Source organism: Dromiciops gliroides, chromosome 3 (genome assembly GCF_019393635.1).
Source record: "Dromiciops gliroides isolate mDroGli1 chromosome 3, mDroGli1.pri, whole genome shotgun sequence".
NCBI classification, from domain to species: domain Eukaryota; kingdom Metazoa; phylum Chordata; class Mammalia; order Microbiotheria; family Microbiotheriidae; genus Dromiciops; species Dromiciops gliroides.
In genome coordinates, this window is record NC_057863.1 from 283,264,784 (window position 1) to 283,288,818 (window position 24,035).

At 35.2% G+C, this 24,035-nt stretch overlaps 1 protein-coding gene across 1 annotated transcript in view; it reads left to right on the forward strand.

Moving 5' to 3' along the window:
* The window catches only part of CFAP47 (cilia and flagella associated protein 47), an 849,402-nt gene that overhangs the window by 400,964 nt on the left and 424,403 nt on the right, over nucleotides 1–24,035 (forward strand). Inside the window, 3 exon segments of the mRNA XM_043993472.1 lie at nucleotides 3,400–3,587; nucleotides 7,457–7,600; nucleotides 8,212–8,385. Of these exon segments, the coding sequence (XP_043849407.1) occupies nucleotides 3,400–3,587; nucleotides 7,457–7,600; nucleotides 8,212–8,385 (506 nt within the window).

Below are 24,035 nucleotides of genomic sequence, written 5' to 3' on the forward strand. Positions count from 1 at the left end.
AATGAAAAATTGAGTTCAGTATATAATTTTGATTTAAAGCCAACTGTCTTAGAACATGATTAATTTTCAAATCAAGAGATGGTTGTCATCCCTTTCATCCATGCTCTAAGGCTGCAAGTCATAGTGTTCTCTATACTCTGATGAATTGAAAATGAGTATCACCTGGTAGGTAATGGAAAGGCATGGAGGGGTTGTGAGTAGGTTGCAACATATTACAAATATGTAGCTATTGAGAGGAAATGGGTAAAAAAAGGATGTCTTCAAGGAAATGGCCATATGATAAAAAAAAAAAGAGTACAGGCAGGTCATATGGTGATGGCTTGTTTGCTCCACATTTCTCTTTGCAATGTCAAAAAAAATTGGAATGACTCAAGTACATTGATTGTGCCTCCTATTGTGAACTTACAGGAGAAGATAATCTAGAATAGCATAACATTAACAGACATGGACAGGTTATAATCTGGAAATAATGTTCACATTGATAGGATGAGAAATCAATTTGAGTATTGAGCATTTGAAAATATGAAGGAATATCTATATAAGAAGATTTTCAATTATTGAACATGGTGTTCTAAATAGCAGAACAAGCTTTTCTAATGATTTTTTTCATAAGAGGTATTAAGTGATATTTCACATTTCCCTGGCTTCAAGTCGTAGAATTATTAAATGAAGTTTGTATTTGTTTTCTTGTGGCTGTATTTATGAACTCCACATAAAGTTGAATTAATATCAAAGGGAGTCATGTACTTGCTTTCCTTAGGCACTTTAACTTTGATAATAATATTATTGATATTATTAACTGCTTGTGCTTATATTCCATTTTCATGACTACACACTGTTTTCCTGAGATCAACTCATCATGGAAAAGCACTATTATGTGGAGTTTGTGATGAAAATTAAAAATAGCTTTGTTGTTCTTCCTTCACTTTACCTCCACATGCTTCTTTGCTTCCTGAGATCATATTATGGCAAGGAACAAGTAATATATTTCCTTGATCTCCTACCAAGAATAAATTTATTTATTTATATTTCTGGTGAGAATGTAAATGAATTTATAGAACTCTGTGATAGAATTCTAGGTTTGAGGTTTTAACACCACAAATATCTCACTCATAGCAATTTCAAGCATGATTTTTCTTACATTTATCTGGATAACAATGCCCCTTGAACTTTTAGTCACCTTTTCTTGATCACTAAACAAACATAATGATATTTTCTTTTATAGTTATGAATTTTCAAAACTCTTTAATAAAAGACTTATATGGAAGAGGTAAAGTTATTTTTACTATGCCCCCAGGTCAATAAACTAAAAAATCTAATAAGAGAACAACCTGATGAATTACCAGCAGAAAAGGCTAATCTCTAAACCAAACTCTCTCATGACCCCTTGCCCAACTCACCTCAACTCTCTGTCAAGGCTGCACAAAGGAACCCATAGGCTGGTGCTCTGGGATGCACTTAGCAATTTTGTTGTTGTTCTTGAAGTATCTGCCAGCACACCCTGCCCCTGTCCTTACCTCACAATTCTATAGCAACAGGCAGTTGACCAACTCTGTTCACTTTTTGCCTTACCCTCTGCCCCTAGGAAGTATAGACATAGGAAAACTGAAGCATACTATGACCTGGAAGACAACATGGTGCACTATAGAAAAAACAGCCAAAGAATTAAGAATTGAGGAAATGGGGGAATGGCCCCAGCACATATCTGGGAATGTGCTAGATCTGAACAAAAGTGGACTGTCAGCCAGCTGAGGTCAGCTCTTTCCCCCACAGAAGTCACATTATGGTGGGGACTGAGGAAAATTAAAAAAAAAATCCCCATGTGGGAGGAAACTGAGATTACTCTGAAGTGTGGACTTGGGGTGTCTGCCACCATGGGTTAGGAATTAAAAAGTGAGTAGTAGGAAGGTTATAAATAAAAACAATTTATTAATAATCAAAGCTCTTAGAAGGAAGAAAATAGTTAAAAACTTTGAGCACACATAGAAATATAAGTAGAGAAGATATAAAAGCAGAAGGGGAGATGATGTCCAATACATCTAAAATAATGCAAGCATCTGTGAATAAATATTTCAAGTAAAAGAAAATTGAATCAACACATGATGACTAAGTAGAGGACACTGTAAGTTTCTAAGAGACCATGGAACTATAGTAAGATGTTTCCAGATGGTTCAAGAGAAAATAAGAATCATGAAAGAATAATTTGAAGCCTGCACAAAAGAAAAATTTGGCAGTACAGAAAAACATGAATCCAGGGTAGTGAACATCTCCAAAGATACACAATTAAGAGCAACTGATTGGGAATAAAAATACATGAAATAAAAGACAATATAGAGGAAAAGACTAAAAAAGGAATAATATTAAAATAACAAGTCTCAAAAAACAAGATCAAAATATTGATTCTGAAAACAGGATGTGTAGAGACAATTTAAGGAGCATAGTTCCCCTCAGAAGAATATAAAATCAAACAAAATAAAATAAAACAAACAAAAATTTCTGAACACCATAAGGAAAAAAAAAATAACACAAGTAATCTCTCCAGAATATTTGAATACAGAAAACAGATTTAGTCAAAGAATACATAGATATTCATAAAAGAAACAATTCTACTACTATGCAAACTTCAGTTAAAGAATAATTAAATCGATCAATTCTAATGGCAACAAATTCTGCAAGTGACCAGGAGAAAAACATCCAAAAAAATTAAAAAAAAAATTTTCATAGCACATGATTATTCTATACCATCAGGAAATGTAGAGTGGAATACAATAATGTTCCAATGAGTAAAGGAGCTCAAGACATCCTTCAAACCTGGGCCCACTCATCAATGAAAACAGATGGGCATTCAGTTAAAGAGAGGCATATAAAGCATTCTAAAAAACAACAAAATAAACGTGAGCAGATTATTCAGCTTGCAAACAGGTAATAGAAACACGAGAAAAGTAAACAAATAGAGCAACTATGAAATTACTCCAGAAAAAAAAAGGGAAAAAATAAGAAAACAAAAATAAATATGTGGAGTTAAAAACAAGAACAATAGTAGCAGGCAGCAAGAAGAAGCTAAGAGCAGCAGACGGGAGAAGGAAATAGCAAACCACTCACTACTTTATCTTTGCAAGAAACCTCATCAACTGTATGGTCCATAGATTTATCAAGAGTCAGACATGACTGATAACTGAACAGCAACAAAATGGTTTTCATGTTTCAAAATTCTGTTAAAGTTTTAGGTCTTTCCTTTTATACCTAGAAATCAGGTTCATAATTTATTTCATATACTCTATGCTTAGGTAAATTATTTCTATATTTTATGTATTTTAAAAAAATTGTAGGTTTTTAAGTAGGTTTTAAATTTCATATATTTATGAATTTGATGTATTCTTTCTCTTTTTTTTTTGATAGACTATGCTTTACTTCCTTTAAGATTTGTTCCTCTCACTGCTGGACGATATCCTTGTTATATTTTGCTGAGGTCGTCACATGATATTCGGCTCTTTTCCATTGAGTGTGTAGTGAATTCAGACTGTCCAGAGGCCAAATTTCAATTTGAAACTCCAGCATTTGAACCACTGACTCAGGATATTCCAATAGTAAGTTTAACTTTTGGCCTCACAGTTCATGTTTATTAATTAACTTATTTTTGTAAACTAAAGGAAATTAAACAAACAAACAAACTAGGCCTGAATTTCTTCTTGACACTAGAATTTCAATGTCAGCTCTATATGTCTCCACCTACTTCCATGCAAATGCCACTCCCAGTCCTCATCTATGCCAAAATAATTCCCATTCCATGGTCATAAGGAGACATTTTGGGGCCTGGGACACATGGAATCTAATATACCTTTAATTAACTTTTGTTAACTAATTATTCTTGCTAAGTGCTTAAACTCAATTGTTTCTATTATGCCAAATGAAAATGTTACAAATGATGACATTCTGAAGCAAAGCCCCAGTTGTCCCATTCTTACTCCTTACCAGGTTTGCATATACCCTGAAATGTTAAAGATTATTATTTTGGATTAAAGAATTATAGACATCTATTAAAATATGACCATTTTATATGGAGTGGATTATAATTACCCCCAACTTAATTGATCTATTTATTTGTCCAATAACCTAGCAAGTTGCTGAGGGAAGGTGATACACTTTTAGTAAACTCTAGGTATATGAAGAGCATGAACAGGAAACAATCATTAGTATAGTTGGCTAGGGTAGAAGAATGTATAATTCAGAAACAAGAGGGTTCCTTGAAGGCTCTGAGTGTTTGGGAGAGGTGAAAACCTGACACAGAAATAGACGAATGGGATGACTAAAAAGGGGACCAAGGGCTGCTGAACAAATCTTAAAGTGTAGTGTTTATAAAAAAGAGAATATCTGTCATATTTATAAATATTTGAGTTAATTCTTTTTTTTCACAGCAGGAGAAAGAACACTAGATTTGTATTTGGTTTTGTATTCTGCCTCTACCATTTATGACCTGTCTGACCCTGAGTGTGTTACTAAAACTATTTAGTCTTCAGTTTAACCAAAAAAATGAAGGCAGTTAAACAAGATGGTCTTTATTGTATCTGCCAGCTCCAAGTTTATTATCTTATTTTAAAAATTTGCCTAGACCCCATCCTATGTATTTTAATATAGCATTAAAAATGTAATTTTATTACTTGCATAAAATGACTATTTTCTTTCCCTCTATGTGAGAGATATTTTAATGATGCTTTTTAAAATACCTTCTTGAATTATTAGAATAATAATAATATGTCTGCATTTTATTTGATTTAATACTAGATATCAATATTGCATCTTTGGTAGTTTTAACCAAAATCTGTTTCTCTATCATTAATAAGATATAGATATCTTAGCAATAAGAATGATCATTTAAAGTCAATTGAGTTTTATTGGCATATTGTAACTTTCTGGTTTACCTAACAATTTCTTTGGAGATAACAGAAATGGAAATATCAGCGAGTTATTTCCCCTTCCCCCCTCCCCCCCCGACATGAAGAAGTAGCCTCAAAATGGCAATAATTAATTGTCTGATTTTGTTCTCTGACCAACTAATCTGGTATTTCCTGAGAAGCATCGTGCTGACTTTAAAAAAATAAATGTTATCTTGATCTTGATTTCGGTGAGCTTTTTTTTGTACTTGGCATGTCTGTCTCTGTTCCCTGTCATATGATCCAGGAGCACATTTTTTTTTTTTTTTGGTGAGGGGAACTTAAGCTGCTTTTCATTTAATAAAATGAGTTATCCAGCATTCTTTCTGCACTGCTTAGTTTTAAATGGAAGAAAGCCTCCATCTTCCCTCCTACAAATACCCCTAAAGTAGATGCTTCCTCTTTTTGTAATGTCTTTTTGTCTTCAAAGCTGATTTTAATATTAATATTAAACTAAGTTGATCCCTACGGAAATATAAGGAGACCTTCACATCTAGGATTCCTATGCACTTTGAGCCACCTTGGCACTTTTACTGCTGGTGGATGCCTGACCAGCCATACATGTATTTTTACTTGAGATTTTCTAAATAGATTCATAAACCTTTGTTTTTGAATCATGTGAAAAACTAATTTGAAATGATTTTTAAAGATCAGAAGCACTTACGATGTATATGTTATTGAGAATCCAGGACATAGTGGGTGCTGTGTTATATTAACTCTCAAATTTTCAGTTGGGGGTGGGGTGGGGAGTTAGAAGAGGAAGGACTCAAGAAGAATTTGAGTCTCAGAATTGGAAAGGACCTTTAAGGTCATGTAGTCTAACAACCTTCTGGATGCAGAAACTCCCTGCGCATTTTCCTTTCTGACAAGTGTTTATCAAATATATGCTTGAATGCTTTCACTGATAGAGAATATTCTGCCTCATGAAGCAGTTTACATATTTTTTTCTATCATTCTAACTCTAAGGAAGTTCAATGCAAAGCTACTTCTTTGTATCTCCTACACATTGGTCCTAATGTTACTCTCCTCTACCTTTCAGAATTTATCTATTTCTCTCTGTCTCTCTCTCTTTATGTGTATGTGGATATTTGTGTGCATTTGTGTGTATGTGGTTTTTTCCATGCAAACCTATGATTTGTACAAATGTACATGTATAGCTTCATAGCAGTAAAGTAAGAAGGGAGCGCAGAAACTCTTTCATCTAACCTCCTTATTTTAAAAATAAAGAAATTGGGAACCACAAAGGTTAAGTAGCTTGCTGAAAGTAGTTGGGGGAACCAGAAGGAAACATCCATTAATAATGCAGGTTGGGAACCATTATGCAATTTATCTCTCATAGCCCTTTTCTCCCAGAATCTCTGTCTTGGAGAGTTGTCTGGGTCATTGAGAAGCTAAGTCACTTGACCAGGGTCACACAGACTGGTCCAGACTCCAACAAAGAGGCAGACTTTCTGGCTATCACTTTAGTTACCCCAAATCTTTTCTAGAGACTCAACATCTTTATTTCCTTCTACTGCCCCTCGTGTGATATACTTTATATAGACTTCTCAGCATCTTGGTCACTCTCATCTGGATATTCTCTAACTTTGCAATAATTCTTTTTAAATGTAGCACTCAGAGGGGGCAGCTAGGTGGCGCAGTGGCTAAAGCACCGGACCTGGATTCAGGAGTACCGGAGTTCAAATCCGGCCTCAGACACTTGACACTTACTAGGTGTGTGACCCTGGGCAAGTCACTTAACTGCCATCACCCTGCCCCCCCCCAAAAAAAATGTGGCACTCAGAATTAGGAAAGTAAGTGACAGAAGGAGGGAGTATATTCCAGCTATAGGGTATGACCATTCAAAAGCATGGACCTGTAAGATAAAATGTCATAAAGACCAGTTTAGCTGGACCAGAGAATACATGGAAAGGATTAATGTATAATAAGGTTGGAAATATAGTGTGAAAAGAGGTAGTAAAAAGTTCTAAATCTGGGGCAGCTAGGTAGCACAGTGGATACAGCACTAGCCCTGGGGTCAGGAGGACCTGAATTCAAATCCGGCCTCAGACACTTAACACTTACTAGCTGTGTGACCCTGGGCAAGTCACTTCACCCCAATTGCCTCACCAAAAAAAAAGTTCTAAATCCAAATATAGTAGTTTATATTTAACATTAGAGGTGATAGGGAGGTAGGGAGGGTGGCGATGACATCAACCTTTATTTGAAGGAGTCGATCTATTCTTATCTACACTTTAGGAAATCACTTTGGTAGCTATATTGGACTAAGACCAGTGCTAGTGGACTAGGACAAGAATTGAGGGAGGGAGAAATTTGATATAGTCAAATTATCATTGTTATTGAAAAACAAGTGAGACTTTACTCTTACTCCTTTATCAAGAGTTGATATTTTACGCAGATATCACCTGTTTATTGATAAGAAAGACATTTTACTGTTTTCCTGATGGTATCTAGAAAGGAAATTAAGTCTAAATTTTACTTTACAGTTTTATAAAATATAAAATCTCCTATTTTTATTGTTTCAGAGTAATCAAACAAAGACTGAATGGAAATGCATAGTGACTATAGAAGGAGATTGGTTTTATGGACCTTCTGTTTTATATGTGAAATCAGGAGAAACTGCCAAATATCCACTTACATTCAAACCTATCCTGGAATGTGAAGTTATTGTAAGAGACCATTATTTTTTTCTTCATGATTTATATGCACTGTACATACCGCATTTTAGATCACTGATGGGTAAATGTAGCTTCTGAAAAGTTAAGAATTCCAAGAATTTTCTTATTGTTGTATGACTTCCACAGTTTTTCCCCTACCAAATTTTAAATAGATATTTAATTTTGGGTAATAAATAGGCCCAAAGAACATTGTGTCAATGAACTGTCTTCTCAGGATTTTTAAAAATAACAATTTTAGGACAGAAAGTTTGTTTCTTGTTTTTCCTCTTCATTAGGGTGAGTTAGTGGCTCAGAAAGCATTTTCTTGGAAGGCATATTTCTTTACAGTGGAGGTAAACAAGCATATAATCAATATGTATGAAGATGCCTATACTATCTATAATTTAGAAAAATTAAAGAGCAAAAAGAAAGCTTTCCACCAGAAGTTTATCTTCATTAATTCAGTCGAAACATTTACACATGAACTAGGAAAGTCAATGGATAGTAACCCCTGGAAAGCTCATTTCACTAACTGGACTCAAGATTAATAGGATAGTTGACATTGTTTGGCAGCCAAGTAAAATTCCTTTAGAGCTGAAACTCTACTTTCTTTCTTGTTACAGGGTACACTTAAACTACGGAATGAAACAGATGGTATAGAACAAGTCTTTGAACTAAAAGGGATCGGAAAAAAACCTCTGCCCCTGGATCATGCTGTGATAGACTGTCGAGTGGGGAAAATGACCAAGAAGCCCATTATTGTGCCCAATTATACAAAAGATATGCTGACATATAGGGTAAACGTTTTTGGGAAGTTGAATGCATTTTGCTTAGTGTTTAAATTTTGCAAAGGGTACAATGTAAAATACTTAAGATTTTCTGTTTCATTAATCATGTGGACCAATCCAATATATCATTTCTTTTTTTTTTTTTTTTACATTTTTTGGTGAGGCAATTGGGGTTAAGTGACTTGCCCAGGGTCACACAGCTAGTATGTGTTAAGTGTCTGAGGCTGGATTTGAACTCAGGTACTCCTGACTCCAGGGCCAGTGCTCTATCCACTGCACCACCTAGCTGCCCCCGCAATATATCATTTCTAAGACTTAAATTCTCCTGATTAGGCTAATAGTGCTTATCTCAAAGTTAGTCTCTTTAAGTTATAAAGACTACTTTCATAAAATTTTACATCTTAGTACTCTAGTAATTTACTTGAGATTTTTATAAGATATCCTTTTATATGAAGGGAGTTTCATCAATGCATGTAAAACAACTTTCCCCCAAGATCCAGGGAAAATAATCAAATTGTCATAGATTTTCATGAGATATTTCTCAGCCACCAAAATTTCTACTGGTTTCTACTTCATTTACCAAACTGACTAATGATAGAAAAATAATAGATGATGGAAGCCTGAGGAAGCACAGATTTACTTAAGTCATGAATTTTTATTAAAAATATTTTCTTGAGGGGCAGCTAGGTGGCACAGTGGATAGAGCACCGGCCCTGGAGTCAGGAGTACCTGAGTTCAAATCCGGCCTCAGACACTTAACACTTACTAGCTGTGTGACCCTGGGCAAGTCACTTAACCCCAATTGCCTCACTTAAAAAAAACTTTTTTTCTTGTTCTTTATTTGCTTTGTTTTAAAAACAGAACTATCACTTTTTATGTTTGATTAGGGATGTCACAGTGGATTGAGAATTAGTGTAAAAAGCCTAGGTTCAACTTTCTTGTCCAACACACACTGGCTGTGTAACCTTGGACGAGACATACAAATGTCTAAGATTACTAAATTTCAAGGAAAGCTCTGATCTTTGTTTACTAGGGGTGGAGTTCTCTGATCAGCAAATCCCTGTGCTAGTAAAATCACAGGTCTAATCCCTTTCTCTATCATTTATTTTAAGCCTTAGTTTGAGATTGATGAAATGATGAGAATTTAGCTATTCTGCCTTCATAGTAAAGTTATCCACGGACCTACTTGGGGCCTGATAGAACTGGAGATCCATGAGCTAACTGGTGACTTAACAATTCAGGGAGGGAAATGAGTAAGGCTTGAAGTTTCAAGTTTGAGGACAATAATATACTGGGAACCCAGATGCACATTTTGTCTCTTTTGTTCCTTGTTTTCTTCTCTTCATAGAAAGCTTGTGATTCACGGGGTCATTGGTTTAGAACTGGGAGGGACCTCAGGAATCACCTATTTCAACTGTTTCATTTTACACATTAGTAAAGTGAGTCTAGAAGTGATTTACCTCATGTTACATTAGTACTAAGTGGCAGAGCTGAAATTCAAACTGAGATCCTCTGACTCTATATTCAGTATTATTTCTGCAGCATTATGCTTCCTCCTATTCAGTTGCCTTCTCTACTTTATTCTACATTGGTGGTGGCTGTTAATCTGGACCTGTAATTTCACAGTTATGGGGCACATTCAGTGTTGAAATCCTCTCCATTGATTCAGTTGCACAAATGATTTTAGTTGTGTGGAATACTGAGATCTTAATTGGTTTATCTATTACCACATAGCTAGTGTGTGTCAGAGGTAGGGTATGAATCCAAGCTCAACTCTATGCAGTTTGCCCGTAACTGTCAGATTAATTACCATGTTACCTCTCATATCCATATACCTTATTAGATTTTTAAAAGCAAAAGCAATAGTATGAACAATGTAATTTTGCTGTTGTTATTATTCAGTCATTCAGTAGCGTTCAACTTTTCATGACTCTGAACCATAGCACTACAGTTCCTTTTCACCTCTTCTGCCTCTCAGTCTGTCCAAGTTCAAGTTCATTGTTTCCATGGTACTGTCTATCCACATCATCCTCTGCTGTTCCCTTTTTTTTTTTCTTTCTTTAAATCTTTCCCATCAGGGTCTTTTTCAATGAGTCCTACCTTTTTATCATGTGACCAAAGTATTTAACTTTCCGCTTCAGGATTTGACCCTCCAGTGAATAGCCTGAGTTAATTTGTTTAAGTATTGACTGATTTGATCTTTTTGTTGTTGAAGGGACTCTCAAAAGTCTTCTCCAGCTTCACATTTCCAAAGTGTTGATTCGGTCATACTCAGCTTTCCTTATAGTCTAACTCTCACAGCTATACATTGCAACCTGAAAAAAACCAACCAACCAAACAAACAAAAAAACCCCAAAACAAAACATTGCTTTGACTATGTGGAATTCTGTTGGCAAGGTGATGTCTGCTTTTTAGTATGCTATCCATATTTGCCATAGCTTTCCTTTCAAGGAGCAAGCATCTTTGAATTTTATAGCTGCAATTGCTGTCTACAGTGATCTTTGAACCTAGGAATATAAGATCTGATGCTCCTTCCATTTCTTCTCCCTCTATCTGCCAGGAAGTGATGGGACTGGTCACTAAGATCTTAGTTTTTTGTTGTTATTAAGCTTCAAGGCAGCTTTTACACTCACCTCTTCCCCTCTGATCAAAAAGCTGCTTAATTTCTCTTAACTTTCTGCCATCAGAACAGTATCATCTGCATATCTGAGATTGTTGATATTTCTCCCAGCAACCTTAATTCTGGGTTTTGATTCTTCTATCCTGGCATTTTGTATGATGTAATCTGCATATAAGTTAAATAATAAGGTGACAATATATACCTTTGTTGTATTGCTTTTCCAATCTTAAACCAATCAATTGTTCCATGTTTGGTTCTAACTGTTGCTTCTTGGCCTGCTGACGAGTTCCTCAGGAGACAAGTATTATTAGTCTCGAGAAAGGATACATACAAAAAGAAATATACTTGTTGTTTGTTCATAGCAAATGTATTCTGCTTGTGATGTGTACTAATTGGAAACCCAATGATTTGAGTTTTCTTCTTTCCATATGTGGGTTTTCTCTACATTTTTTGTTGTTTCAATGTATATTATTGCTTAATTGTAAAAGTTGTCCTGAAAGAAGAATGGCTTCACGTTTAAGATAAAGCTTACCAAGTGCCTTAATACTGTTTGAAAAAAATGTATGTGTGCTAGAATCTGAGCCAGAAAGACTCTCAAAATGAATGTCACATTAAAGGAAAATATATTTTAAATTGAGTACTTTAGAATCTCAGAGGTCATCTAATCCAAATTTATCCAAAAAGGAATCCACTCTATAACATAAGCAACAAATGCTCATCTAACTTTTGCTTGGAGATAGTTGGAGATAAGTGAATATTAACCTCCCATTATACTCTTAATTGTTAGGAGTTTTTTTTTCTTACATCTAAACAAAATCTGCTTCTTTGTGACTGCTAATTATGTGATGTCTAATTATGCCTAGTTCTGTTCGCTGGGGCCAAGCTGACCAACTCACTTTCCTATTTTTTAGAATATCCCTTTAAGCACTTGAACATAGCTAGGTCTTATCTCTTGAAATATTGTCTTCTCTAGGCTAAATATATCCATTTCTTTGAGATAAACCTTATATGGCATGATATCAAATCCTTCCAGATTCTGGCCACTTCCATTGTGTCCTCTTCAGCTTATCAATGTTCTCCTTAAGATGAAGTTCCCAGAACTGAAGACCACAGTTCTAAAAGCTTTAGTCATGAATTCCATGCCAATCTTAATGTAATTTAAGATCATATTAGCTTTTCTGGATCCTATATCCCTATTGATTTATGTTGTTTTATTGTCCATTAAAACTTTCAAATCTTTTTTTTTTACCTGACAAAATCTTCTCTAATTCTTCCTTCCTATTTTGACGTTGCAAAGCTGATTTTTAACTTAAGTATGAGATTTCCCCTATTAAATTTCATCTTATTATGTAATAGCCTATTATCTATACTCACAGCAATATCTTCCAACCTATTAGCAATTCCTCCCAGATTCATGCCATTTGCAAATTTGATAAACATGCCATCTATGTCTCTGTCCAAGTAACTGTTAAAAATATTAAATAATATAGAGTCAGCATTGGTCCCTGGGTCACTTCCTTCTACAATAACATTGAACCATTAATGACTAGACTTCAAGTCTTCCTGTTTATCCAATGCCACAGCCTTCTAATTGTACTCTTGCCAAGCCCATTTCTCATCATTTTGTCCACAAGAATAGCATAGGAAACTTTGTTAAATGCTTCACAAAAAAACATAGGTACCTTATCTATAGAATATTACTGATTTATCAGTCTAGTAATTGTCAAAACAAGAAATGTAATTGTTCTGTTGTGGCCTTTTTGATGAAATCATGTTGATTCATGTCTATCATTGTTTCCATTTCTACATTATTAGAAATGATACCCTTAACAATGCATAAATATTCAAAGTATCTTTGAATTAATCACTGTTGGGAATACCGTGCAAAAGCCCTTCTCTCCACTGACATGGTTTAACGCCTGTTTATGACTATCTGCCAAGGATTTACTCCTCTGAGTCACATAGAAGCTAAATGATTTGCCAGGGTCACACAGCTGTTAGGTGTCAAAGGTAAGATTTGAATCAAAAATCTTGCTGATTCAAACTTGTTCTCTCAGAATTAGAATATATTCCCTGTACTTAATAATAGAGCTTAACATTTTGTTAGACAGCAAAAATCAAACCCACTGTTCTATAGTTGGTAAAATCTATTCTCTCTCTTTTTTGTTTTGTGGGGCAATGAGGGTTAAGTGACTTGCCCAGGGTCACACAGCTAGTAAGTGTCAAGTGTCTGAGGCTAGATTTGATCTTTTCTTTTTAAAAAAATGAAATTGTGGCATCTACTCTTCCCTCATCCTGAAGTATCTATCCCTCCCCTGTCCCCCACGTGTATCTTTATTATATAACATTATATTCCCTTCAGTCAACTTTTGGAAGAACATTAAAGTGTTATGTGGTACAGCAGATAGAGTGCTGGGCCTGGAAGATTATGAAGATTAGTCTTCCTAAATTCAAATCTGGCTTCAGACATTTACTAACTTCGTGGCCCTGGTCAAGTGACTTAAACCTGTTTGCCTATTTCCTCATCTGTAAAATGAGCTGGAGAAAGGAAAGTCAAACCACTCCAATTTCTTTGCCAAGAAAACCCCAAACAAGATCATAAAGATTTGGATACGACTGAAAATGACTGAAGAACAATAAAGTGCCAATACAGGATCAGAAGGTATGACTGGATTGTGATTTGCATCACTGAAAGGCATACTTCTGGTCAATGAATTCAGAAATCCATTTGAACATATACACACATATGAACATACACACATATATATGTTCAAATGTTCAAATCTATGTACACACATATAAAATTGAGCCACTATTTAATTGTCATTTAATATTATTTTCTTTATTGATTACATTTTTTATTGTTTGGAGGTTTATAATCTGCGTCTTTTTGTGTTTATTTTATTTTTTATATAACATAAGTTTATTTTTGGCAAAGGTGCTATCCAGTGCTAAAAATAGATATATTCATTTATATTTCTACTGATTAATCTCAAAGTTTAAATCTAATTTTCTAGCTTGGTGTTCATATAATTAACTTTTCTTTATTTTACTTTTTTTTTTTAAGAATAAGAGTCAGATTTAAATAACCAACCATTTTTTACTTACTATTATTTCATTTCATTTCATTTGTATTTGAATACTAAGTTGCTATATAATTAGTGAATTTTTATTTAAATTTAGTCACTTAAGAAAAAGGTATTTGATGTGCTTTGGTAAAGGAAGCTTCCTTACTGGTAGTCCCCTATACCATCAAAATCATAGGCACATCCATATTTAATATTATGATTACATCACTGTTTATGGTATCTTGAAACAGTTTAATTTCCCCCCTTGCCTCTCTTAAATATAACCATTTTACTTTCTTTTCCTGAGATTATGCTTGCCCCACCTTATTTTTAATATAATAATAAAAGCTAGCATTTGCATAGTACTTTATGGGGTGCTTTATATGTTAATTCATTTGATCTTCACAACATTGTAAGGTAGGTGTTGTTATTAACCTAATTTTTTCTTGAGGAAACTAAGACATAGAGAGGTTAAGTGATTTGACCAGGGTCATACACATTTTAAGTGTCTGAAACAGGATTTGAACTCTCCTCATCCTGTCTCCCAATATCATGTTCTATGGATTAAGTCATGTTTTGGAATACTGCTGAGACCATAATGGCTTAGCTAATTTATCATTTAAACTACACATACATATTTATGTTTAAGTATATTTATTGTAAATAATCTGCCTAGTTTAACTTCCTAATTCTTCTACCATCCTCCTCTGTTTAATGGTTGAAGTCATCACATTCTCATTTACAGTTATTATTTAAAACAGATTTGTTTGAAATTTAATTAATAAAAAGAGAATGTTTTCTCAAAGTAGAACAGAAAAGATTATATGTAAAACTGAGTCTCTATTACTTCTTTTAAAAAAGTATATGAGCTGGGACACCTAAGTGGTTCAGTGGATAGAGCACCAGCCCTGGGGTCAGGAGGACCTGAGTTCAAATCCAGCCTCAGACACTTAACACTTACTAGCTGTGTGACCCTGGGCAAGTCACTTAACCACAAATGCCTCACCAAAAAAAAAAAATAAGTATATGAGAAAGGGGGCAGGGGCAGAGCCAAGATGGTGGAGGAAAGACATTAAACACAGAGCTCCTGATACAATTACCCCCAAAACAGCAATAAAAGAACCCCTGGAGCAGAAAACCCCACAAAAATATGGGCTGTGATTGTTTTCCAGCTATAGATAGATTACAGGGGGCCATGCTGGGCTACAAGTAAAGTCCAACACTGCGATCTCTCCGACAGACACCCCAGGCACCCACATGGAGGAATTTACCCCGGAGTCTTTGAATCAGCTCCAGCAGCAGCATCTTCTGGAACTGAGCATGCGGTTGGGTGAGGGGGCTGAATGGCTGTCCAGGGGGAAAGTTCAGGGGTATCAGCAGAAACTAGGGCAGAATTTGGCTGTCCCACTTCAGCATGGAACCAGGAAAAAAACCTGAGCAGTGGGAGGCCCAGGTCAGGGAGGGGCACAGGCTCCTCTGAACTAAGAACCACACCACAGAAAGCTTTGCTGGTTGGTTATTTAGTAAGTAGGCTTGAGGTTATCTTTGGCCCTGAGAACAGGCCAGGCAAGAGAAAAACCTGCCCTCCGTCAAAGCAAAACCCCTGGGACCCTCTGAAGCTGGGGACAGTAGTGTAGCCTAAGAGCAGGGAGCCCCAGTGGAGAGTTTAAAGTCAAGTAAAAGATGAGCAAGTAAAGAAAGTTGAGAATTGTACAAAGTTTCTTCAGTGACAAGGAAGATCAAGGTGCACCCTCAGAAGAGGATAACAACCTCAGGGCCCCTATATCCAAAGCCTCCAAGAAAAATATGAACTGGTTTCAGGCCATGGAAGCACTCAAAAGGGACTTTGAAAAGAAAGTAGGAAAGATAGAAGGAAGATGTAGAGAGAGGGAGGAAAGAATGGAAAAAGAAATTAGAGTGATGCAGCAGAGTCATGAGAAAAAAGTCAACAGCATGAAAAGCCAAATGGGAAAGGAGATACAAAAGTTCTCAGAAGAAAATAATTGCCTAAGAATTAGGATTGAACAAATGGAAGCTAGTGACCTTATGAGAAACCAAGACATGGTAAAGCAAATCCAATTGAATGAAAAAATAGAGGGCAATGTGAAATATCTCCTTGGCAAAACAGCTGACCTGGAAAACAAATCCAGGAGAGATAATTTGAAAATCATTGGACTACCTGAAAACCATGACCAAAACAAGAGCTTAGACACCATCCTCCAAGAGATTGTGAGGGAAAATTGCCCTGATAGTCTAGAAGCAGAAGCTAAAATAGAAATGGAAAGAATCCACAGATCACCTCCTGAAAGAGATCCCAAAAGGAAAACCTCCAGGAATATTATAGCCAAATTCCATAGATCTCAGGTCAAGGAGAAAATATTGCAAGCAGTTAGAAAAAAAATTAATTCAAATACTGTGGAGCTCCAATAAGGATAAAGCAAGATCTAGCAGCATCTACATTAAAGGACCAGAGGGCATGGAATTTGATATTCCAGAGGGCAAAGGAACTGGGACTACAGCCAAAAATCACATACCCAGCAAAACTTCTATAACCTTTCAGAGGAAAAAATGGGACTTCAATGAAAAAGAAGACTCAGGCATTTGTAATGAAAAAAACTGAACTGAATAGAAAATTTGACTTTCAAATACAAGACTCTGGAGAATCATAAAATGGTAAATAGGGAAAAGAAATCACAAGGGAATTAAAAGGTTAAACTTTTTACATTCATACATGAGAAAATAATACTTCAAACTCATAAGAACTTTTTCAGTAAGGAATACACAGAGAACACAGGTCTGAACTGAAATATGAAGGGATGGTAATTGTAAAGCATTTATTTTTTGTGTATCCTTGTTCTTTGTGGAGCAAAGAGGGTGGTTTGTCTTATGTCTGGGTCTGGATTTGGGCTCTGGGCCTCCTGGGCCCAGGGCTGGTGCTTTGTCCACTGTGCCACCAAGCCAACCCATGATGACATCTTTAAAATAGGGTTGAGGGGTAGGAGGAATAGACTGGGGGAGGGGGAAGGGGGAGGAGAGAGGTGGAATGGGGAGAGGTAGCTCACATGAAGGAAACAAGAAAAAAGTTTATGGAGGTGAAGGGAAGAGGGAGAAGGAGTGGGGGAGTGAGTGAACCTCACTCTCATCAGAATTGCCTCAAAGAGGGAATAACATACATACTCAAGTAGGTATAGTAATATATTTTTGCCCTGAGGAAAAGTGGGAGGAGAAGGATATGGGGGCGGGGAGAACAGGAAAAGGAAGGAAGTTTGGGGGAAGGAGCTGTAAAAAGCTTTTGAGGAAGGTGAAGATGTTCTGCATAACATCACATGTATGACATATATTGAATTGCTTGATTTCACAGGGAGAGTTGAGGAGGGAGAGGGGAAGAAAAATTGAGAAAACAGAATTAGCTCAAAGGCCTTAACCTCATCGGAACAGGCTCAAGGAGGAAATAACACACACTCACACACACACACACACACACACACACACACACACACACACACACATCCAATTGGGGAGAGTAATCTATTTAACCCTACAGGAAAGTAGGAAGGGAAGAAGATAAGGAGTGAAGGGTGAATGTAGGAAGGGTAGAGCGGGGACTAAAATAAAATAAAAAGTATATGATATATTCAACATGTTACTTTCAAAGCTTTCCTGTTGATCTATTCCCTCTGAACTCCCTTCTTTTCTCTTTTGTGAATTCTAAAAATAAAAAAGCTTCTAATACCCTTTTTTCTTTTTTACATCATGATTAGAAGTAACATCTTCAGTTCAGTGTGGACAATTTTCCTGTTGTTTTTTTCTTCTCAGCAAATACTCCTTTATTTAAAGTTTTGAGTTCCAAATTTTATCCCTTCTTCTCTTCCTCCCCTGCCCCTCTCTTAGGAGATGAGCAGATATAGATTATACATGTGCAAAATTATAAAACATTGTCAGATTAGTCATTTCGTATATTTATAAAAAAGCTTGAATAAAAGAAAAAATGAAAGTGAAAAAGAGCATGCTTCAGTTTGTGTTTAATCAATATCAGTTCTTCCTTTGGAGGTAGTGTGCTTCATCATTAGTCCTTTAGGATTGTCTTGGATCATTGTATTGCTGAAAATAGTTAAGTCACTCACAGCTCTTCATCAAACAATATTACTGTTTCTGTACAGAATGTTCTCCTGATTCTGTTCACTTCACTATACATCAGTTCATATAAATCCTTCCAGATCTTTCTGAAATCATCCCGTTGGTCATTTCTTATAGCACAATAATATTCCATCACCATCATATACCACAGCTTGTTTAGCTATTCCCAAATTGATGGGCATTCCTTTGACTTCCCAATTCTTAGCCACTACAAAAAGAGCTGCTTTAAATATTTTTGTAAAAATAAGTCTTTTACTTTTTGGGAGGATGTCTTAGTGTGAACAACTTTGAAGCAGAACCTGAACAATCAACATTTTACTTATATAATTCCTAGCCAAGGTACCTATATTGTTTGTGTCAGTATGTGAATATATTGATGCCACATGCCAAGGTAAGTCATGATTAAAAAGGTTTGTCCGTTTCAACCATTACAAATAGTCATCTGGTCAAGACAGCTGAACACATTCACCAGACTTTTGCATTCAAGTAGTTTACATACTCATGTAGCTGAAGCATACCTGGTAATTCCGAATTCAAAGATTTATTTATTGCAAGAGTGGTTCTATGAAAGGCATATGCATACGTTCTGCCTTATTCAACCATACATTCCTCCTGTTGAAATAACTCTCCTTGATTCTTTTCTGTGGCTGTATAGAGTCCTGCCTTCCAATTTTCTGGGAGTCTGTGGTTTGGGCAGAATCACTGTTGTAGTATAATCTTGAAAAACTCATCCTGAGTTCCAAACCTTCAAACTGATTTGTGTCCATTGTAAAAGGTGCAGAGTTGGTTGAGAGTAGAAATGTTCTAAGTATTTAAGTACTCTAGTATAAAATCATGAGAGTTTTTCCTGTGCTAGAGTATCTCCTTATCTTTTAGATTCAGCAATAATCACTGTATATCTTATAAATAAACCTTTTTTTTGAGGTTTTGGGGTTAAAGAAATGTAAAAAAGTAGCTATTTGGATACTTTGGTGGACATATGATTTACATCATAGAATTTCATAATTTTTTTGTACCTTAATAATTTGGAAGCATATTTTCAGAAATCTTTTAGAAGCAGCGGAGAAAATATATTTGAATAGGGAATTTATTATTATGCTGATCATTGAATAGAAAACTTTTCATATATATCTTAAAATAAGTATTTTATTTTTCTACTTCATATTAATTAGTCATCATAGTTTTATCTCTAAATTACAGCAAAGCTCATAGTTCAGTTCTTAGAATGAATACATTTTAATGAAATGTTTTAAAAAGGAATTATATTAATTATATTAATATAAAAAAGTTCAGGACAAATGAAAGTTATTAATGACAAAATAGACCTGGCAAACCAGAATAATTAATCATATTCACACTGCTTAAAATGGATAGTTTTACCTTTAGAGTAAATTTTACATCAATTTCTTTTTTAAATAAAATATATTAATATGTTAAATTAATGAAATACTACTTCCTTAAAATATTAACTTAAAATAATTACTTTATCCTTCATTTGCCTAAGATCCTTTTTGTCTTTATTGCTCAAAAAGATAGTTATAAACAAAAAAATTATCTAAGTAATATTTATTCCCAAAGATATAGTTGTTAGAAAAAATGTATTTCATAAAATTATATATATATCATAATATACATATATAAATAATTTCCAATTAACATTGTAATTGTGTCATCTTTGAAACATTTTGTCTTAAAATTTGAAATATAAATATATATACATGTATATATATACATATATATGAAATATATTGATAAAATTACTGAACTATATTCAAAGAGAAAGAAAAACCGTTAATGGAGTATCTTAGGTTAATGTTATGGTTTCCTGGCATCAGCTCTTTCTTCACCAATCCAAATCATACATGTAAAAACCTCTCAGATGAAAAGAACTCACTAAGCACTAATGAAAAAAGAATAAGTCAAAAAAGGAGTAAAAGCAAATTCACTATTCTGTTATTTCAAGATGGGTACCCCTGTATCTGTGATAATTTTATTTTAGGCAATCATTTCTAAGTTAACTCTTTGACATTCTACCAGCAAAGTCACTACTTTCAGGGAAAGTGGAGGTTCTTATGGTCCTAAGGTTTTCATCCATAGCATGGGCCACTCATCTGTCTGTGTGTATACACACACACACATACACACACACACACACACACACACATATACACACACACATGTATATATCCAAATTCAAAGGAAACTGAATCCTCCAAGGTTATTGATATTAAGTGCGAAATTTCATTGCCTTTTCATAGTTCTCATGCAGATTGAGCTCTCTGCAACTTTATATTGTTGATATCCCTCACTAATTTATATATATATGTCCACACATGTTTATATAATGATGAAGCATATTTATACACATGCAAATTTATATATATATATATATGTGTGTGTGTGTGTGTGTATACATACATATATATATATCCCTCTTTGAAAGTACATATACAAATTCATTTAATATGAAGGTCATTCTGGTATTAGCATCAATATTTATTGACAATATATTGGATAGCAGGGTGTGCAGAAAAGATGGAATCAAAGATAACTCTAAGTTTCCTCAATAGAAAAAAAAAAGAAACTTTTAAGGAGGGATAGATTTAGGGGTAAAAATAAAGAATTCTGTTTAGACATTTAGAATCTGAAATGTCTCTTGACATCCACGAGGAGATACTCAGCAGGCAGTTGATTATGTATGGATGGAACTCAGGAGAGAGATTAGGGCTAGATATATTCATTTGGGAGTCATTTGTATAAAAATGAACACATGGGAACAGATGAGATTACCAGTGGAGAAAGAATGTATAGAGCACAGAAGAGATCCCTGAGGGATAGTTGTAAAAGGCACAAAAGGAGACCAAGAAGGAGCAGTCAAGCAAGCTGGAGGAGAATCAGCAGGGAATAGTGACAGGTGTGTTTGTAGGGGGAGAATCAACAACCTAAAAAAAAAAAATTGCAGAGCTGAAGCTGAGTGAGAACTAAGAAAAGGTCATGAGATTTAGCAGTTAAGCAGTTGATAAACATGGATTCAGTGTCATTTAAATGATAAAGTCAAAAGTAACATCCCTATAGAACTGTGAATACTTTTTGATCCAGCAATACTACTCATAGGTTTATATCCCAAACTTATCCCCAAAAGAGAAAAAGACATCTTTGTACAAAAATGTTGATAACAGCTCTTTTTGTGGTGGCTAAAAATTAGAAATCAAAGGAATGTCCATCAATTGGGGAATGGCTAAACAAGCTGTATTATATGATGGTGATAAAATATTATTGTGCTATAAGAAATGACAAGCAGGATGATTTCAGAATGATCTGGAAGGATTTATATGAACTAATGTATAGTGAAGTGAACAGAACCAGGAGAACATTGTACACAGAAACAGCAATATTGTTTGATAAAGAACTGTGAATGACTTAGCTGTCCTCAACAATTCAGTGATCCAAGACAATCCCGAAGGACAAATGATAAAGCATATTATCCATCTCCAAAGAAGGAACTGACATTGATTGAACACAGACAGAAGCATGTTCTTTTTCAATTTTGTTTTTTAAAAATTTTATTTGTTTTCTCATACAAAATTACTAATATGGCAATGTTTTGCATAATTGCACATGTATCTTATTACTAACTCCTTCAGAGAAGGGGCAAGGGAGGAAGAGGAGGAGGGATAAAATTTGGAGCTCGAAACTTTAAATAAAAATGTTTATTATTTTTACAAAATGAATGAAGAAAAACAACAAGAAAGAAGAAAAATTTTAAAAATAAAGGATTATTAAACAGCAGAAAAAAGCAATAGCACAAGAGGCTGAGAAGTTAAAGAACAACAAGGAAGTGGAGGTGATGAGTTGAGACAATAATTTCTAGAGTATTTATGCAGAAGAGAAGATTTGGAATACCCTCTGGGGAGAGTGGGATAGTTACTAAAGAAGAAAAAAAACATTTCCTCTTGCAGTTGTGACGGGACAGGTTGAGAATAGAAAACCTGAATTTGTAATGAACCCACTTGGTTTAATGTTTTAAATTTCTCTGAAAGAGTTAAGCACCTTGGGAGTATGATCAAACAAAAAGGATGATGGCAATGGAGAAGAATATACAGGGTGTCTGATCAATAGAACATTGGGACAACAGAAACAAAGTTGAGAATAGTATTATTAAATTGGCCAAGTCTGGAGTCAAAAAGAACTGAAGAGGGGCAGCTAGGTGGTGCAGTGGATAAAGCACCAGCCCTGGATTCAGGAGGACCTGAGTTCAAATCTGGTCTGACACTTAACATTCACTAGCTGTGTGACCCTGAGCAAGTCACTTAACCCCAATTGCCTCACCAAAACAAAAGAAAACAAAACAAAACAAAAAAAGAACTAAAGAAACTAAGGCCAAAGCAGAGGTAATGAACCAGGAGAACAAAGAGAAGTATTTGAAAATGGAGGTTGTGGCAAGGAGAAGAACAGATTTAGGAGATATAAGGGTGGGAGAGAGATGAAGTAGTTTATGATCAGAAAAGAGAGTATCATACTTCAGAGTCAGAGAGGTGACACAATCAATTTTAAGGTATTGACATACTGATGTTGGCCAAAGTAAGCCTAGGGAACCCATTCCCAATATTTGGGCTCTTAGTAAAGCTACCAGAGGTTGGAGGGACTATGTGAATCAGCATCCACTTAGTTCATGAGTACTCACTTAGATATTTCCTTTTACCAGAAAGAGCTTAAACAAAAGACCTTTAATCAAATAGCTTAGCAAATAAAGTGACAAGAGATTTCCTCAATGTGTGTGTTATCACAATACTGCTGGAAAGAGGATAAGTCTGCAGAGAACGTATAAGACTAGGGACCTTATGTGTTAGGTACATGCATGAAATCTGATATGGTCTATTATATCTAGTACTTGGCACAATGCCTGGAACATAGCTATTGATTTATTAATTAACTGATATGTGAAGAAGTATTTGATAGGAAGCTGTGTATCCAGGCACATATATTGAAAAATGACCAGGGCATTTCACACCTTGACACTACAAGGCTGCCGATACCCTCTGATAATGCTTTCATTCTACTCTCTCCTGGGTTGATGGCATCTCTGCTCTCTGCTGGACATATCATTTTTTCTTAGCACATCAGTGCTGGTCATCTCATTTCTGATGGTATTATGTTGTTTCTAGTTTCTTGTATATATCTCTAGGCTCATCTATTGGTCATTTTCACTCTTGCCTCAGTATGTATTAAACACTGGGCTGGGGATAAAAAGAACTGCCTAAGGCTAACATTGAATCTATTATTTAACTATATATTTGGTGCTAGATCTAATTTCTGGTTCATTGCTCCAGACCATTTGCTAACTAAGGGTTAGACATTCTTTACATGTTCGTTATGGGGCCCCTATTGCCTCACGAAACCCAATTCAGGTACCTCTTCACTAATATGGAGGCTGGGGGTGCAAAAAATTGCTTTACTCCAAAGATCCTCTCTGGATTTGTACACAAACCAATTAAAACAAGGACAAAGTTAAACAAAGGAGGCAAGTCCATTATCCTCCACACTTATGGCCCATTTTTCTTCCTTTACAAATATCAGTTGAATTTAGGAACAAATTGACTTTTGCAATATATTCTGACCAAGTAATTATCTACATAAATTTTGTTTGTTTTTGTTTGGAACAGGCTATTTGCCTTTCTAATTATGTTAGACTAAGGCTATAACACAAAAGCCATTACTCCCAATGTAGCAGTGCTTTCCAAGAGGGTAAAGGACCAGGAGTCTAGATAGATACACACTTTAGATATTGATAGATGAATCCAAGGAGATCCACTAAGGCAGATAAGAGAAGGCAT